At 39.4% G+C, this 15,116-nt stretch overlaps 1 protein-coding gene across 4 annotated transcripts in view; it reads left to right on the forward strand.

Moving 5' to 3' along the window:
- Nucleotides 1-15,116, forward strand: part of MIPOL1 (mirror-image polydactyly 1) — a 265,158-nt gene that overhangs the window by 217,037 nt on the left and 33,005 nt on the right. For all 4 annotated transcript variants that reach the window (XM_060175449.1, XM_060175451.1, XM_060175450.1 and 1 more), the window contains one exon: nt 6,575-6,805. In XM_060175449.1, the coding sequence (XP_060031432.1) occupies nt 6,575-6,805 (231 nt within the window). The remainder of the gene's footprint in view (nt 1-6,574; nt 6,806-15,116) is intronic.

The following is a 15,116-nucleotide window of genomic DNA, read 5'->3' on the forward strand; positions in this document are numbered from 1 at the left end:
ATTCAGGTCCTGGTTCATGATAGTGGAGGAGGGCGTAGGCTGGGGGTGAGAATATCTTGCAGAAAACTGAGAAATTTTGCACGTGTTTCAAAAACTGTATTTACTAACCATTAGTCCCCCAACTAAAACGTAATAATAATAATTCTGTCTTAACTGGTTTTGTTTTATAATAAATTGGGAAGTTATATAGTACCAGTCCTCTGACTCGGTCCTCCTTCAAAATGGAATTTAAGTGTTCTGATCTTTATAGTTAATTCATCAGTACCTACAAAAGAGTTTCTGTGTTGTCATCAGAATTACAGAGTCAGCAGATGAAGTTGAGAAGGGTTGACAGCTTACACTGTACCTTCTTATCTATGCACATGAAAAAAATCTCCTGTTTAGGTCCTCAATGGTTTCTTACATCACAGTTACATAGTTTGACTCAAATAGGTCCTGTACATACTTTGTTAAACTCATGCCTAAATATTTTATTGAGAATGGGGGCCAGGTGGTGGCGCACTTGATTGAGTGCACATGTTACAATGTGCAAGGACCTGGGTTCGAGCCCCTGGTCCCCACCTACAGAGGGAAAGCTTTACGAGTGGTGAAGCAGGGCTGCAGGTATCTGTCTGTCTTTCTCCTTCATTGCCTTCCCTCTCAATTCCTGGCTGTCTTCATCCAATAAATAAGTAAAGATAATACCAAAAATTAAAAATAACAAAATTATTTAATAAACTGAAAACATTAATAATTTTTTGGGGGGAATGTATGTGAAAACAGTGGAGCGCACGTCTGTATACAATGATAAGGAGGGAAGGAAGGGAAATAAAATTGGGATGATTTAAAATATATGTATCTTGAGTCACTTCAGTTTGAGCAAATGTATTTTTTCAATGTTCAATGTATTTTGTCTTTCTTTTCTTTGGCTTTCTTTCTCCACCCTCCCCCCAGGGTTATCAGTGGGGCTCCATTGCATGCATGAGAAATCCACTGCTTTCGGGTCCTTTTTATGTTTTTTAAGTAGATAGGACAGAGAAACAGAGAGGGACAGGGAAATTGAGAGGGAGAATGAGAGAGAGACACTGCAACACTAGAGCTTCTGAAGCTTCCACCAGGTCCTGGGTCATGTTAACATATACACTCAGCCAGATGCAACACCATCCAACCCATCAATATATATTTTTATACATACATATATGTATATTTACATGTATATATTTATGATCAGTTCTGGCTTATGGTGGTATGGGAGATTGAACCTGGGACCATGGAGCCTCAGGCATCAGAGTCTATTTATATAATCATGTTGCTATCTACTCCACTGTCAAAAAAAAAATATGCTTAAGGCAGGGGTAGTTAGTGTAATGATTATGCAAACAGACTCTCATGCCTGAAGTTCCTAAGTCCCACGTTCAGTATCCCTTGCACCACCATAAACCAGAAGTGATCAGTGCTCCGGAAAAATAAATAAGGTAATTAATTAATTAATTTTTCTGTAAAGCATTAACCCTCCAATAAAGAAATATAATAATATATTTAGGAAGTTGGGCGGTAACGCAGCGGGTTAAGGGCACGTGGCGTTAAGCGCAAGGACCGTAGTAAGAACCCAGGTTCAAGCCCCCCACTTGCGGGGGGGTCACTTCACAGGCAGTGAAGCAGGTCTGCAGGTGTCTATCTGCCAGGGATTGAACTCAGGACCTCATACTCTGAAGCTGAATGTTCTAACCACTGGGTCGCCTCCCAGACTTGCAGGTGTCTAGCTTTCTCTCCCCCTGTCTTCCCCTCCTCTCTCCATTTCTCTCTGTCCTAACAACTACGACATCAATTACAACAACAATAAAAAAACAAGGGCAACAAAAGGGAAAATGAAGAAATAAATATAAAAAAATTTAAAAATATATGTTTAATACCTCTTCCTATGCTGTGCGAGGGTCATAAGGACAGTGGAAAGTAGCATACATAGCGTAGGAAATCTGGAGAGGATGTGGACACCTAGAAGAAGCAGTATTTCCTAAAACGGCACAAAACTTAACAATTCATCTGAAACTTGAAATGTTGTGACAGGACATAAGAGGCACAAAGAAAGAGCAACCCAAAGAGAAGTAACAGTGTGACAATCCGATGTAGGGTGGCTAGGGAAACAGTTCCCACGATAGTAACAGTGTGACAATCCGATGTAGGGTGGCTAGGGAAACAGTTCCCATGATAGAATGTTGGGCCTGCATGCCTGAAGTTCCTGGTTCCATACCTGAATTGTTCTCTGACTTATCTCTCTCCTCTCTCTCCCTCTCTCTCTTTCTCTCTCTCTCTCTCTCTCTGCGTGTGTCTCTCTCGGTGTGTGTGTGTGTGTGTGTGTCTGTGTGTGTGTGTGTGTGTGTGTGTGTGTGTGTGTGTGTGTGTGTATGTATCATGTAAAATTCCCACATTGGAGCCAGGTGGTGGCACACCTGGTTGAGTGCACGTGCTACAGTGCACAAGGATCCAGGTTTGAGCCCCCGGTCCCCACCTGTGGGGGAAAGCTTCACGAGTGGTAAAGCAGAGTTGCAGATGTCTCTCTCCTCCTCTGTTACCCACTTCCCTCTCCATTTCTGGATGTCTCTATAAATATTTTTTTAAATAAAAAAAAAATTCCCACATCTAAATAAATCTTTAAGAAATATAATAATCCAAAATAGGAGATAAGCTCACTTTTTCAAAAATATGCATTTCCATTTGGCTATATGAAAAAAGAAAATCCTAGCAGAGTTAAAAATTATGAGGTCACCTCCTGTGCAATATTCTGGTCAGAATTTGAAGGCATCATGTTGAGTGAGAGCCCGAAAGAGAAAGACCAGTACCTGATGACCGCACTTACAGGAGGAGCTACGGTAAGGGGAGAACAGAAGTTATGATTTGGACTGAATGTGGCATATTACACCAAAACAAAGGATGCTGCGGAAGGAGGAAGAGGGACGGGATGAAGGGTCATTGGGATCCTAGACACGCATAAAGGGGAGATGAGAATGTTAAAGACTAAACTGTAAACTGAGAAACCCCAAGTGAAATAAAAGTTTCAAAAATCTTAACAGAAGACCAGAAACCAACACAGAAACAGAATCTACCAGTTCCATGCTATTTCCTGGTACAGTGTCCTTGGAAGGTCTTTTTCTCCCTTTTCTTTGCTTCTTTCTTTTTTTGCTTTCTCGCTTTCTTTTTCCTATTTCTCAAATGCCATTTTGTGTACTGACCTACTGCTAGCCTCCTCACTGCCACGTGGTAAGTGGCATAGAAAGAAATGTGATAAGAAAAGTACAGTGGAATCTTGGAGCACCTTTATTTGTTTTGTCTCAATAAAACAAGCCAAACTTGCCTTTTTTCTTCTCCTTCAGAATAATTTAAGATAGTTATCAGTAGTAATAAAGGTTAGGAAAACTAGTTTATGTCTCCCAATTCATGAAAAACCTGTAAAAGCAGGCAGTTGTTTTTCTCCAAAGAATTTATAAAATCCTTAGAGTGTTAAGATTTCATACAAGGTAAGTTAAAAATGAATTATTTCTTTTAAAAACTATCCTTGTGTGAATGCCCTTTCTTTATCATGTATCATATTGGATATTTTCACATAGATAGATTACCTCATTTTGTTGTAGGTCAACTCTACCTGTCTCTTTTTTTTTTTAATATTATGTATTTATTTATTATTGAATAGATAAAAAGAGAAATTGAGGGGGGAGAGAGACAGAGAGAGTGAAGTGAAAGAGACAGAAAGACACCTGCAGCTCTATTTCACCACTCATGAAGCTTTCCCCTTGCAGGAGGGGACCAGGGGCTAGAACCTGGGTCCTTGCACACTGTGATGTGTGCATTTCACCAGGTGCGTCACCGCCTGGCCCCAACTCCCCTCGCTTCTCATTGCTTTAGAGTATTTAAATGCAAGAGATACAGCCATTTTACTCAAGCTCATATAGTGTGACAAGACTCAAGTTTGAGTTTATATCTTCAAAGTCCAAACCTAACATCATATTAGCTACACCGGGCTTGGCCTTCTTGACACATCACAAAATAACTCTTGGTTATGAGGGTTGTCCTCTGCACTGAGTTGTTGAGCAATATTTCTGGTCTCTTAACTCTTACATTTTCAGAATCGTCTGCCCTCCAATATGGCAGTCAGAGTGATCTCACTCACAAGTGGAACTTATAGAAAGAAAAAGACAGAAAAGGAAAGCAAAGAGTAAGACTTGGACTGGGTGTGGTGTCTTGCACCAAAGCAAAGTACTCTGGGAAAGTAGAGGGAAGGAAAGTCGAGAAGAGGGCCTTGGCCTCCTGGTGCAGATTGGTGGTCACTTGACTCTGTTTCAATTACTTCATTATGTAAAAATTTGGTTTAAGAGATTCAGGCAGTGATTCACCAAGTTGAGCGAACACATCACCACACATGAGGACCTGGGTTCAAGACCCCAGCCTCTACCTGTTTCTCCCTTTCTATACCCATTCCCTCTCATGTCTCTCTGTCCTATTTAAAAAGAGAGGGAGAAGAGAAGGAAAGGGGAGGGGAGGGGAGGGGAGGGAGATGAAAGGTAGGCTGGGGAGTCCAGTAGTAGTGCAGCGGGTTAAGCGCATGTAGCACTAAGCACAAGGACCAGTTTAAGGATCTGGGTTCAAGCCCTGGGCTCCCCACCTGCAGGGGAGTCGCTTCACAGGCGGTGAAGCAGGTCTGCAGGTGTCTGTCTTTCTCTCCCCTCTCTGTCTTCCCCTCCTCTCTCCATTTCTCTCTGTCCTATCCAACAACGACGACGACATCTATAATAACTACAACAATAAAACAACAAGGGCAACAAAAGGAAATAAATAAATATTTTAAAAAAGAAAGAAAGGAAGGTAGGCTGGCAGGAGTGGTGAATTTGTCCTACAAGCACCAAGTCCCAGCAAAAACCCTGGTGGCAAAATAAATAAATAGTTTTGATAGCACTTTTCTCATAAATTGTGAGATTTAATTAAAAATATATAGTCTTCTATTGTTTCAGGGAGCTTATTTGAGTACTGTAAGTTACCATTACAGATATTTAAGTGACAGTATCTAATTTTTTTTAAACTCACTTTACTGAATTTTTTTACTTTAAGGGTAGAAAGCCCTGGCTACAAGTCTATCTCAGAGGAAAACTAAAATCAGATATAAATTTGCAGAGGAAAAAAAAATAATAAATTAGGAAATGAACAACTATGGATTGTTGGTTCTTAATATTTGAGTATGTTGAATCGTGTTTCTAAACACAAATGTAGAATTCCTAAATTAAGGAGCCTGTGTGTGTTGTAAATGTGAGTATATATGTAAGATTAAAATAGAAAGAAACATTCAGTTCTTTATACTCTACAAATAGAGATCAATATACCACCCTTTTATTTGTTAATCAGTCGACCACAGTTTTGTAACACTCTCTCTTCCAGCGGCTAATCTGAATCCTGAAATGATATTTCTTGGTGATAGACTGACGGTCCCTGTTTCATATCCATCTTAATTGTGTGTGACACCTTCTCCAGTGCAAGACCCTAAAGAGGTTTATAGGCTACATAATTACAATGAAGAAATGTGTAACTCCTTGTTTTGAACAGTTACAAAGAAAGTATCAGACTATCTATTTGGCCAGTACCAAAACTCCCTGACTAGCTTTTTGAAGCTTTAAGAATCTTATTACTTTCTTCACATTGTCAATCTGTATTATATATTTCGGTTGTCTTACTTCAAGTATCCTATCGACATTTCTTTTGTATGCATATACTGAAATGATTTTATTTAATAAAAAAAGAACATCTCCTGTGTGGATTTTAAATTTCCCTTATTAAATATTTATATTTTCAAAATGTCTTTATTTAATTGAGTGAGGTGCTTGATGCCATTTCAAAATAACCTCAGGTGGTAGGTGTAATGACATATCAAAGATTTGACCTTTAGCATTTTAGGATTCTATTAGTCTGCATTCCCTTCTGCATTCATTATTTTTAATTTATATGCTATTTCTCTCTGTGACTTAATGAATGGATATATTTGGCATAAGACTCATTAACAAAAAGAGTATATAGCTGAATACATATTGTTTCCTTGCAGTCCGACTAATGAGTTGAACTTCACTTAAATCTTCACTGCGACAAGCAGAAAATTCTGTGTCTAAGACTGATTAGTCTTTGTGCCAACCTCATTCATTCTCATTAAGTGCTCAGCTGGACAGACTCTAATATTCATTCTCTTAGTTCTCACTTCTTTGTACCTATCTTGTTAATGTATCTTTATTTACCTAGTGATACTTGTTTTTCCAATTCTCTGTCATTCCTTTCAGAGAAATTTGAATGTCAGTGTTCACACTGCTATAATTAAATTAACGTCTTCTGGCTTTTGATATGCTCTGGTTACACGGTGTGTGGATAGCTTTCTGCGTAGAGGCAGAGAAATGGATTCTCAAGTATAATTGGTATATAAACAGTATCATTTACCCACTGAAGTTTGTCTTGATTGACTTTTAGAAATAGTTATGTCTGAATGCAATTTTTAAAATTAGATTATTGGCCAATCTACCTAGTAATGTTTTCGTGACTTTTTTTTTTCTTTTTTGTATTTTCTCAGTTTGCACAAATCTTTATCCCAAGAAGAAAATCTGAAAGATCAGTTTAATCATACCCTTAGCACCTATGAAGAGGCTTTAAGAAATCGAGAGAGCATGGTATCCATCACACAACAACAAAATGAGGAACTGGCTAGCCAACTGCAGCAGGCACTTACAGATCGAGCAAACATGGAATTAGAGCTTCAGCGTGCTGTCCGGGCCTCCCAAGCGACCACTGACAAAGTTCAGAAGTAAGTCGAACGATTCTTCTGTTGTTTCAAAGCATTACACAAAGCAAAACAGAAAACACTTCTTGCAGCTAAATAAGACTACTTGGGGTCTTCATAGTGGAAGACAAAAGTAGATTGAGCTCAGTGAGCTTGACATCCCCTTATTCTGGTACTAGTTAAATCGTTGCATTGGGACTAGGTGAAGTTATTCACAAGGGGAACAAGGTTTCCTCAGGAGCTGCACAGTGATCCTGTTGGGTTGAGATCATCTATGGCCTTGTATCCTGAGACCTCTAGGTATCTGGATTCCAATACAGTGAAATTAATTTTCACGCACTGTTCTTCTGAAGTATTTATCAAAGCTTTTCACAGTGTATAATTATATCTGTTGGTTTTCAGTGGTCTTTGCTTTTTTTCATTGAAATTTCCATAGCTCTGCATAATCAGTTCTTGTGACGGCTAGCAAAATGTTAACCAATAAGGTATCAGGCAAATAAATTGCTTGTTGATTTGTGGAACTTGAACATTCTGGTAGTTTTCTAAGGCAGCATTATTGGGACTGAACTTGTCCTGTTCACGGATCCCTGGTTCCTGTGTCAGTGGCATGGCATCACTCACACACTGGGTTGACACCCATTGTCATCACATACCTTTCTCCTTAATGGCTTCTTTTTCAGTCTCATGCTGTAAAGTAGTGCTAATTTCAAGGTTGTTTTGGCTTTTATTTTTTATTTTTTATTTTATTTTTTATTTAAGACAGGATTAATTAACAAAACCATAGGGTAGGAGGGGTACAATTCCATACAATTCCCACCACCCAATCTCCATTTCCCACCCCCTTCCCTGATAGCTTTCCCATTCTCTATCCCTCTGGGAGCATGGACCCAGGGTCATTGTGGGTTGCAGCAGGTAGAAGGTCTGGCTTCTGTAATCGCTTCCCCGCTGAACATGGGCGTTGACTGGTCGGTCCATACTCCCAGTCTGCCTCTCTCTTTCCCTAGTAGGGTGGGTCTCTGGGGAAGCTGAGCTCCAGGACACATTTTAGGGTGGGGTCTTCAGTCTAGGGAATCCTGGCCGGCATCCTGATGACATCTGGCACCTGGTGACTGAAAAGAGAGTTAACATACGAAGCCAAACAAATTGTTGAGCAATCATGGACCCAAAGCTTGGAACAGTGGAGAGGAAGTGTTAGGGGGGGTACTCACTGCAAACTCTAGTGCACTTCTGCTTTCAGGCATATATTTTGCAGTAGTTTACAGATACGTGTGAACATATGCTCTCTCTCACAGAAACTGGCGTATATATAGGTTTTGGGACTTTATTTATTTATTCCATTTTGTTGCCCTTGTTGTTTTATTGTTGTAGTTATTTCTGTTGTTATTCATGTCCTCATTGTTGGATAGGACAGAGAGAAATGGAGAGAGGAGGGGAAGACAGAGAGGGGGAGAGAAAGAGAGACACCTGCAGACCTGCTTCACCGCCTGTGAAGCGACTCCCCTGCAGGTGGGGAACCGAGGCTTGAAACTTCAAGGTTTTTTATTTCTCACTATATTTTATTCAAAAATCACTTCTCAACCATTTCCATAGCATACCAGGAGTAATATTTTGATTAATACCACTAAGTCAGGCAAATGTGTAGTCAAAATTATTTTTAAATAGTTTAGGGATTGTGAATATTAATCTTTTACTACCAACGTGTCTTCAAACTTGTTGTTTCTTAACTAATATTTATTTTATAGGTCAAAGATTACGATTACATTCAATCAAAAATTGTGTTTGAATATTTGCAATGTATTAACTATGAACACAATGTATAGGTAGATCTTAGTTAAATTATAAATTAAGAGCTATTGACAGTCAAGATCTGTGTTGCCTCTATTTGCTTAAAGCCAATAAATAAGCTAAAAAAATATAATGTTTTTTTAAAACTTTTAATACTTGACTAAAATCTTCCCCCAAATAATATATCTTTGAGATCAATGAAATTTCAAAAAAAAAATCTGTGGAAATATTGTCAACCTTATATATTTTAAATTTTATCACTCACCATTAGCATTCTGTGATGGAAGTAACTAAACGATTAAGAAAGAAATGACATCCTTTCAGATGCTGTTTTAAATTTATAAGTTTAACCTTTAGAAAAACTCACTTATATTGCCTTTATTTTTCACATTTACCCACAAATAGAAGAGTTTTGTTATTTTTTTAAGGAAATGACACCACTCTGATGAAAAAAGTTTGCATGTAATGGTTGTGTCGTTTATAAGAGTTAAATGCAAAATTTAACATAAATTTTAAATCTTTCATTCTGATTTCCAACAACAATATCTAGATGAAATACAGTCATGCATTCCATTTTATATGTAACCCATTTCATTTCTTTTTAAATTGCTGTTGTTTGTATAGCATATCTTTATTGATGGGTATCAACAAGAGCTGGCAAGGTAGTTCAACTGGACATGCTTTTGCTTTGCCATAGGCTGTGGGGTCTTTTTCTGTGTTTCTTTATCTCTGTCTCTGACTGTCTGTCAGAAAAGTTATCCTGGATCAGTGAAGCCCCAGTGGTGGCCAAAGAAGGGGGGGAAGGAGGAGGAAGAGGAAGAAAAGAAAAAGAGGAAGGGAATAAGAGAGGGAGGAGAGGAGATAAAGTGCATCATCATATTTTTCTGGCCTGAAAGACTAGTCTTCCAAGGAGACCAACTTATAAAGTTCTCAAATAGTATTAGTATTCTCCATATTATCTGAAATCATTAGTATTAGTATTTTTAAAATCCTTTATAAATTTAAAACGTTATTGATCCATTTATTAATGAGAGAAGAGGGGAGAGAAATAACCAGAGCATCACCGCAGAACATGCAATTCCAGAGGTCAAGCTCAGGACCCCTTGCCTGAGAGCCCAGTGCTCTAGCCACTGCACTGCCTTCCAGACCACAAGATTTTTGTTTGTTTTTTTATGAAACAGAAGAAAAATGCCAGAGCACCCAGCTGGCATAAGCAGTGTTAGAGACTGACATAAATCCTCACATCCAGTCCTGTGCTTAACCTCCAAACTGTCTCCTCAATGGCTCGTTCTTTTTTTTCTAAGTATAAAACAAAGAGATTATCATAGCAAATATACATATATAGAGATGCTTATTTTTCTTTTGTTTATAGCATAGTGGTAAGAGCTCAAGCTCTGAATTAATAATATGTAAGGATGTGAACTTGGACATTTTATTTTAAAATATTGTGTCAGCATAGGCAATAACGCACCTCCTTCATAATGTTGTAAGAATTCGATGAGGCAATACCTGTAATGCTTCTAGAATACTAGTCCTCTTTTCTCCACATGGCACTTCTTTTTTTCAAAAGTTTCTGCCTTTTTTATATAATTTTATTTATTTATTCCCATTTGTTGCCCTTGTTGTTTTATTGTTGTAGTTATTGTTGTTGTTATTGATGTCATCATTGTTGGATAAGACAGAGAAATGGAGAGAGGAGGGGAAGACAGAGATGCGGAGAGAAAGACAGACACCTGCAGACCTGCTTCACCGCCTGTGAAGCGACTCCCCTGCAGGTGGGGAGCCGGGGGCTCAAACCGGGATCCTTACACAGGTCCTTGCGCTTTGCGCCAACTGATCTTAACCCGCTGCGCTACTGCACCGACTCCCCATAGTTCAGTTTTGTAGCCAAGGACTCTTGTCATGTTCCTTCCTTATTTAAAATCTCTCAGAGTCTTTCATTCCTTATAAGCTAAAATAATGAACAACGTAGCAGCACAGATGAGGCCTATCTCTGACCTCCTCCCATTCTTCAGGTTCCATTTCCTTTTATAACATTCTTGCATGTACTGTTTCTTCTTCAAACATCTCTTCCACCTGTACCTAGTGAAACGTGTGTTGCTCCTTGAAGCAGTCTTACTGTGACCCCGTTTCATGAAGCTTCAGCTAACTTCTTCCAGTTGTTTCTGATTTTTCTGCCCCTGATTGTTCTCATAGCACTTAATCCATGGCTTTGGTAGAGGTCTTAATCATGTAGGTGTTACAAATTATTGTGCATCTCTCTCTTACCTACTCCACCCCCCCCACCCCCCCACCCGGGCATGGAGCTCTCTAAAACATGGACAGTATCTTTTTCACCTTTTTTTTAATTTGTATTTATTTTTATTATTGAATAACGACAGAGAGAACGTGATAGAGGAGGAGGAGGGAGAGAGAGAGAGAGAGAGAGAGAGAGAGAGATCTGCAACCCAGCTTCACCACTCATGAAGCTTCCCCGAGGCAGGCAGGGACCAGGGGCTTGAACCTCGGTCCTTATGCGCTCTAATATGTGCACTTACCCAGGTGTGCCGTCACCTGGCCCCCTCATTTTCATATTTATATCCCCAGATCCTCAAGACTACAGTAATGTCTTGCTGTAAAGTAGTTTTACACTCCGTAAGTGTTTGTGAATAAGCTGGAACGATTTGCTAGTTTGATAGAATGACAGGATAAAATAAAAGCAGGTCAGATCGTGAGTCCACAGGGAAATTTTAGATATGCCCTTATCTTCTTTAGACTCCAAAGGAGAAAAAAAATTCTATCAACCCCAGTATACAATTTTGCCAGTTTGATAGATGAGTGAAGAAGCCCATATCTGTGACCTGAGAGAACTGTGGTACTTACCCTTGGGGGTGAGGCAGGGGCATAGAATTGTAACCCTTTTATCATAGAGTCTTCTTAATCACTATTAAATATCTAATAAAAATATATATTAATTTTTTTTAAAAAGACTGGTAACTAGTCCCCACCTGCTTTCCCTCTTGATGTTGCTATTGCAATTCCTTTCACTCCAGAGTAGGGATCCCTCACTCAGCCTTCAAGATCAACTTTCTGGGGGTTGGGTGGTAGCGCAGTGGGTTAAGCACATATGGCCCAAGTGCAAAGAGTGGTGTAAGGATCCCGGTTCGAGCCCCTGTCTCCCCAATCACAGGGGGGTCACTTCACAAGCGGTGAAGCAGGTCTGCAGGTGTCTATCTTTCTCTCCCCCTCTCTGTCTTCCCCTCTCTCCATTTCTTTCTGTTCTTTTTTTTAAAAGATCTTTTTTTTTAATATTTATTTTATTTATTTATTCCCTTTTGTTGCCCTTGTTGTTTTATTGTTATTGTTATTATTGTTGTTGTCGTTGTTGGATAGGACAGAGAGAAATGGAGAGAGGAGGGGAAGACAGAGAGGAGGAGAGAAAGATAGACACCTGCAGACCTGCTTCACCGCTTGTGAAGCGACTCCCCTGCAGGTGGGGAGCCGGTGTTCGAACCGGGATCCTTACGCCAGTCCTTGTGCTTTGCGCCACCTGCGCTTAACCCGCTGCGCTACAGCCCGACTCCCCATTTCTTTCTGTTCTATCCAACAACAATGACATCAGTAACAACAATAAGAGCCACAACAAAAGGACAACAAAAGAGAAAAAAAAATTTTTAATTGGAAAATAAAAGATCAACTTTTAACCTTATAGATACCAACTACTGTCAAGTCACTGTATGCCAGAGACCTGGGATCTTCTGAAAGAGTGGAGACCATAGGCTCTTTCTGAGAAATCTAAATTTTAAAATTCATACCTTATTTTGCTTCAGGGTTAAAAAACACTGCTTCAGGGACGGCTAGTAGAGCACTGGTTTATTAAGCCCACGTAGTGTGCGAAGCGCAAGGACAGGAGCAAGGATCCCGGTTCGAGCCCCCCAGCTCCCCACCTGAATGGGGGTCACTTCACAAGCAGTGAAACAGGTCTGCAGGTGTCATCTTTCTCTCCCCCTCTGACTTTCTCTCTGTCCTATCCAACAACAAGAGAAAGGAAAAGAAAAAAAAAAAAAGATAGCCTCCAGAAGCAGTGACTCCCTAGTGCAGGTACCAAGTCCCAGCGGTAACCTTGGGGGCAAAAAAAAAACAAACAAGAACACTTCTTAACCTCTTGAACCTACAGGAATATTCCTGGAAAGAAAAGTTATACAAAATTTCTTCTTAAATTATTTTTTTAATTTCTTTATTGGAGGATTAATGTTTTATAGTTGACAGTAAATACAATAGTTTGTACATGTATAACATTTCCCGGTTTTCCACATAACAATACAATCTCCACTAGGCCCTCTGCCATCCTGTTCCGGGACCTGAACCCTCCTCCCCACCACCCCACCCACCCCAGAGTCTTTTGTTTTGCAATACACCAACTCCAGCCCAAGTTCTGCTTAGTGTTTTCTATTCTGATCTTGTTTTTCATCTTTTGCCTGTGAGTGAGATCATCCCATTTCATCCTTCTGTTTCTGATTTATCTCAATTAACAAGATTAACATGATTCCTTTAAGCTCCATCCAAGATGGGATGAAAATGGTGAAATCACCACTTTTAATAGCTGAGTAGTATTCCATTGTCTACAAAATTTCTATCCACATGCAAGTTAATATTTTCAGGCAGGTAATGACTAATAGGGTAAAGTGTAGTGAATTCCAGACCTCACTGGCCACCAAAAATAGCTCCTTGCCCCAGGTGTCATAAAGCTTAAAGTTTCATTCGTGGGAATCCATCTTTGGAATAAGCACTACTCTCCTTGTGCAAGTCTCTGCATGACAGTGGAACAGGACTTTAGTTGAAGGTGAGGCCCTTCTCACAGAGAAATGAGAAGTTGTACTCATATATGAACAACTGTACTGCAGTGCATTAACCTCTTAATAAAGAAAGAAAAGAAATAAATAATGTGGGGGCCAGGCATGGTGCACCCGGTTAAGCACACATATTAAGGTGTTCAAAGAACCAGGTTCGAGCCCCTGCTCCCCACCTGTAGGAGGGACACTTAACAAGCAGTGAAACGGATGTCTGTCTCTCTCTCTCTCCCTTTCTATCTCCCCTTTGTCTTTCAATTTCCCTCTGTCCTATTCAATAAAGATGGGGGACAGGGAATATTGTGGATATTTGTAGAAGAAGAACATATCGTAATTTAGGTTTTAGTTGGCTTTTTCAGAGACTGAGAAACTTGCTTTTAGAGAGTTAATGTGGAGGGAGAGGGAACTAGAGAGCTGGTTAGAATTTTCTTAATTGGTTTGTCAAAGACCAGCCATAAACCTTGCCTATTAAAGAAAACAGTTTATCTATTTAGATATTATTTATGTATTAAAGCAATACGCTACCCATTGAGTGATATTCTTATTATCATGAGAGACTTAAAGCTGTATGACCTTTATTCTTTTTTTTTTTAATTTTTTTTATCTTTATTTTTTTGGTTAGAAACAGCCAGAAATCAAGAAGGGGAGATAGAGAGGGAGAGGGACGGAGAGACACCTGCAACCCTGCTTCACCACTCGTGAAGCTTTCCCCCTGCAAGTGGGGACCGGGGGCTCGAACCTGAGTCCTTTTGCACTATAACATGTGCGCTCAACCAGGTGCGCCACCACCCAGCCCCGGTCCTTTATTCTATATCTTCCCTTCTACCCAATTTCCTTCCTACAGATATTGTTTCTTGTGGATTAGACAGATGTTTTCCAAAAGCTTTTCTTTTTTTCAATATAACATGGCATACTTGAGCATATCTGAACTATATACATCGAGCTTAAAAAAATGAAAATATTTGCAACCAGGCTAACTGGGTTATATCTCTCTCAAAATAAATTTTTTGCAGTAAAATTTGTGGCATGTCATCTTTACTGTGGGTCAGATTTATCTTGACATGATTCAAATTCCTTCATCAAGTATAGCTGCATAATAAACTAGACCAAAAGGTCTAGAAAAAGTCATGAACTTAAACACTGGGGGGAGGGGGGGCGAACTATTTTGAATTTTCTTCTATACTTGTCTTCTAAAAGGCTATTGAAAATTTGCATGAGTTCTACTGAAGGAAAAAAGAAAACACAGTATGTTTCCTTTGGAGATATGGAGCATCCTGGGTCGTTTGAGCCATTGACACCAAGAAAAGAAAAAAACATACAAAGCTAACACGACATCTTTCCTGTCTCTTGGTCAAATACTGATTTCTATGAAGAAGTTGAGATTACAAAGAAATGGTGAATTCTCAGCCTGGTTTCCCTGCTGACGAGTTAAAAACTGTCTGTAGTTTTCTCCTAAGTGTCAGGGGAGTCGCCATAGTGTCACACAAGAGTTCTTAGCGTAGAACAAACATACTTTCCACAAACTCGGCTGCTTAATCTGTTTGCAGGTTGAATTATAAATCAGACTAGATGACTCTAGGTGCTGGGAAGAGGAGCAGAACACTTCCACAGTTTCTTGATTAAAAAAAAAAAAAGCAACTCTCACTGGAAAATTAAAAAAATAAAAATAAAAAACTTACAACTATCCTTGTTAAAAAGATTCCACTATACTTTTTTAGTTT

This window comes from Erinaceus europaeus, chromosome 16 (genome assembly GCF_950295315.1).
Source record: "Erinaceus europaeus chromosome 16, mEriEur2.1, whole genome shotgun sequence".
In the NCBI taxonomy this organism is placed as follows: Eukaryota; Metazoa; Chordata; class Mammalia; order Eulipotyphla; family Erinaceidae; genus Erinaceus; species Erinaceus europaeus.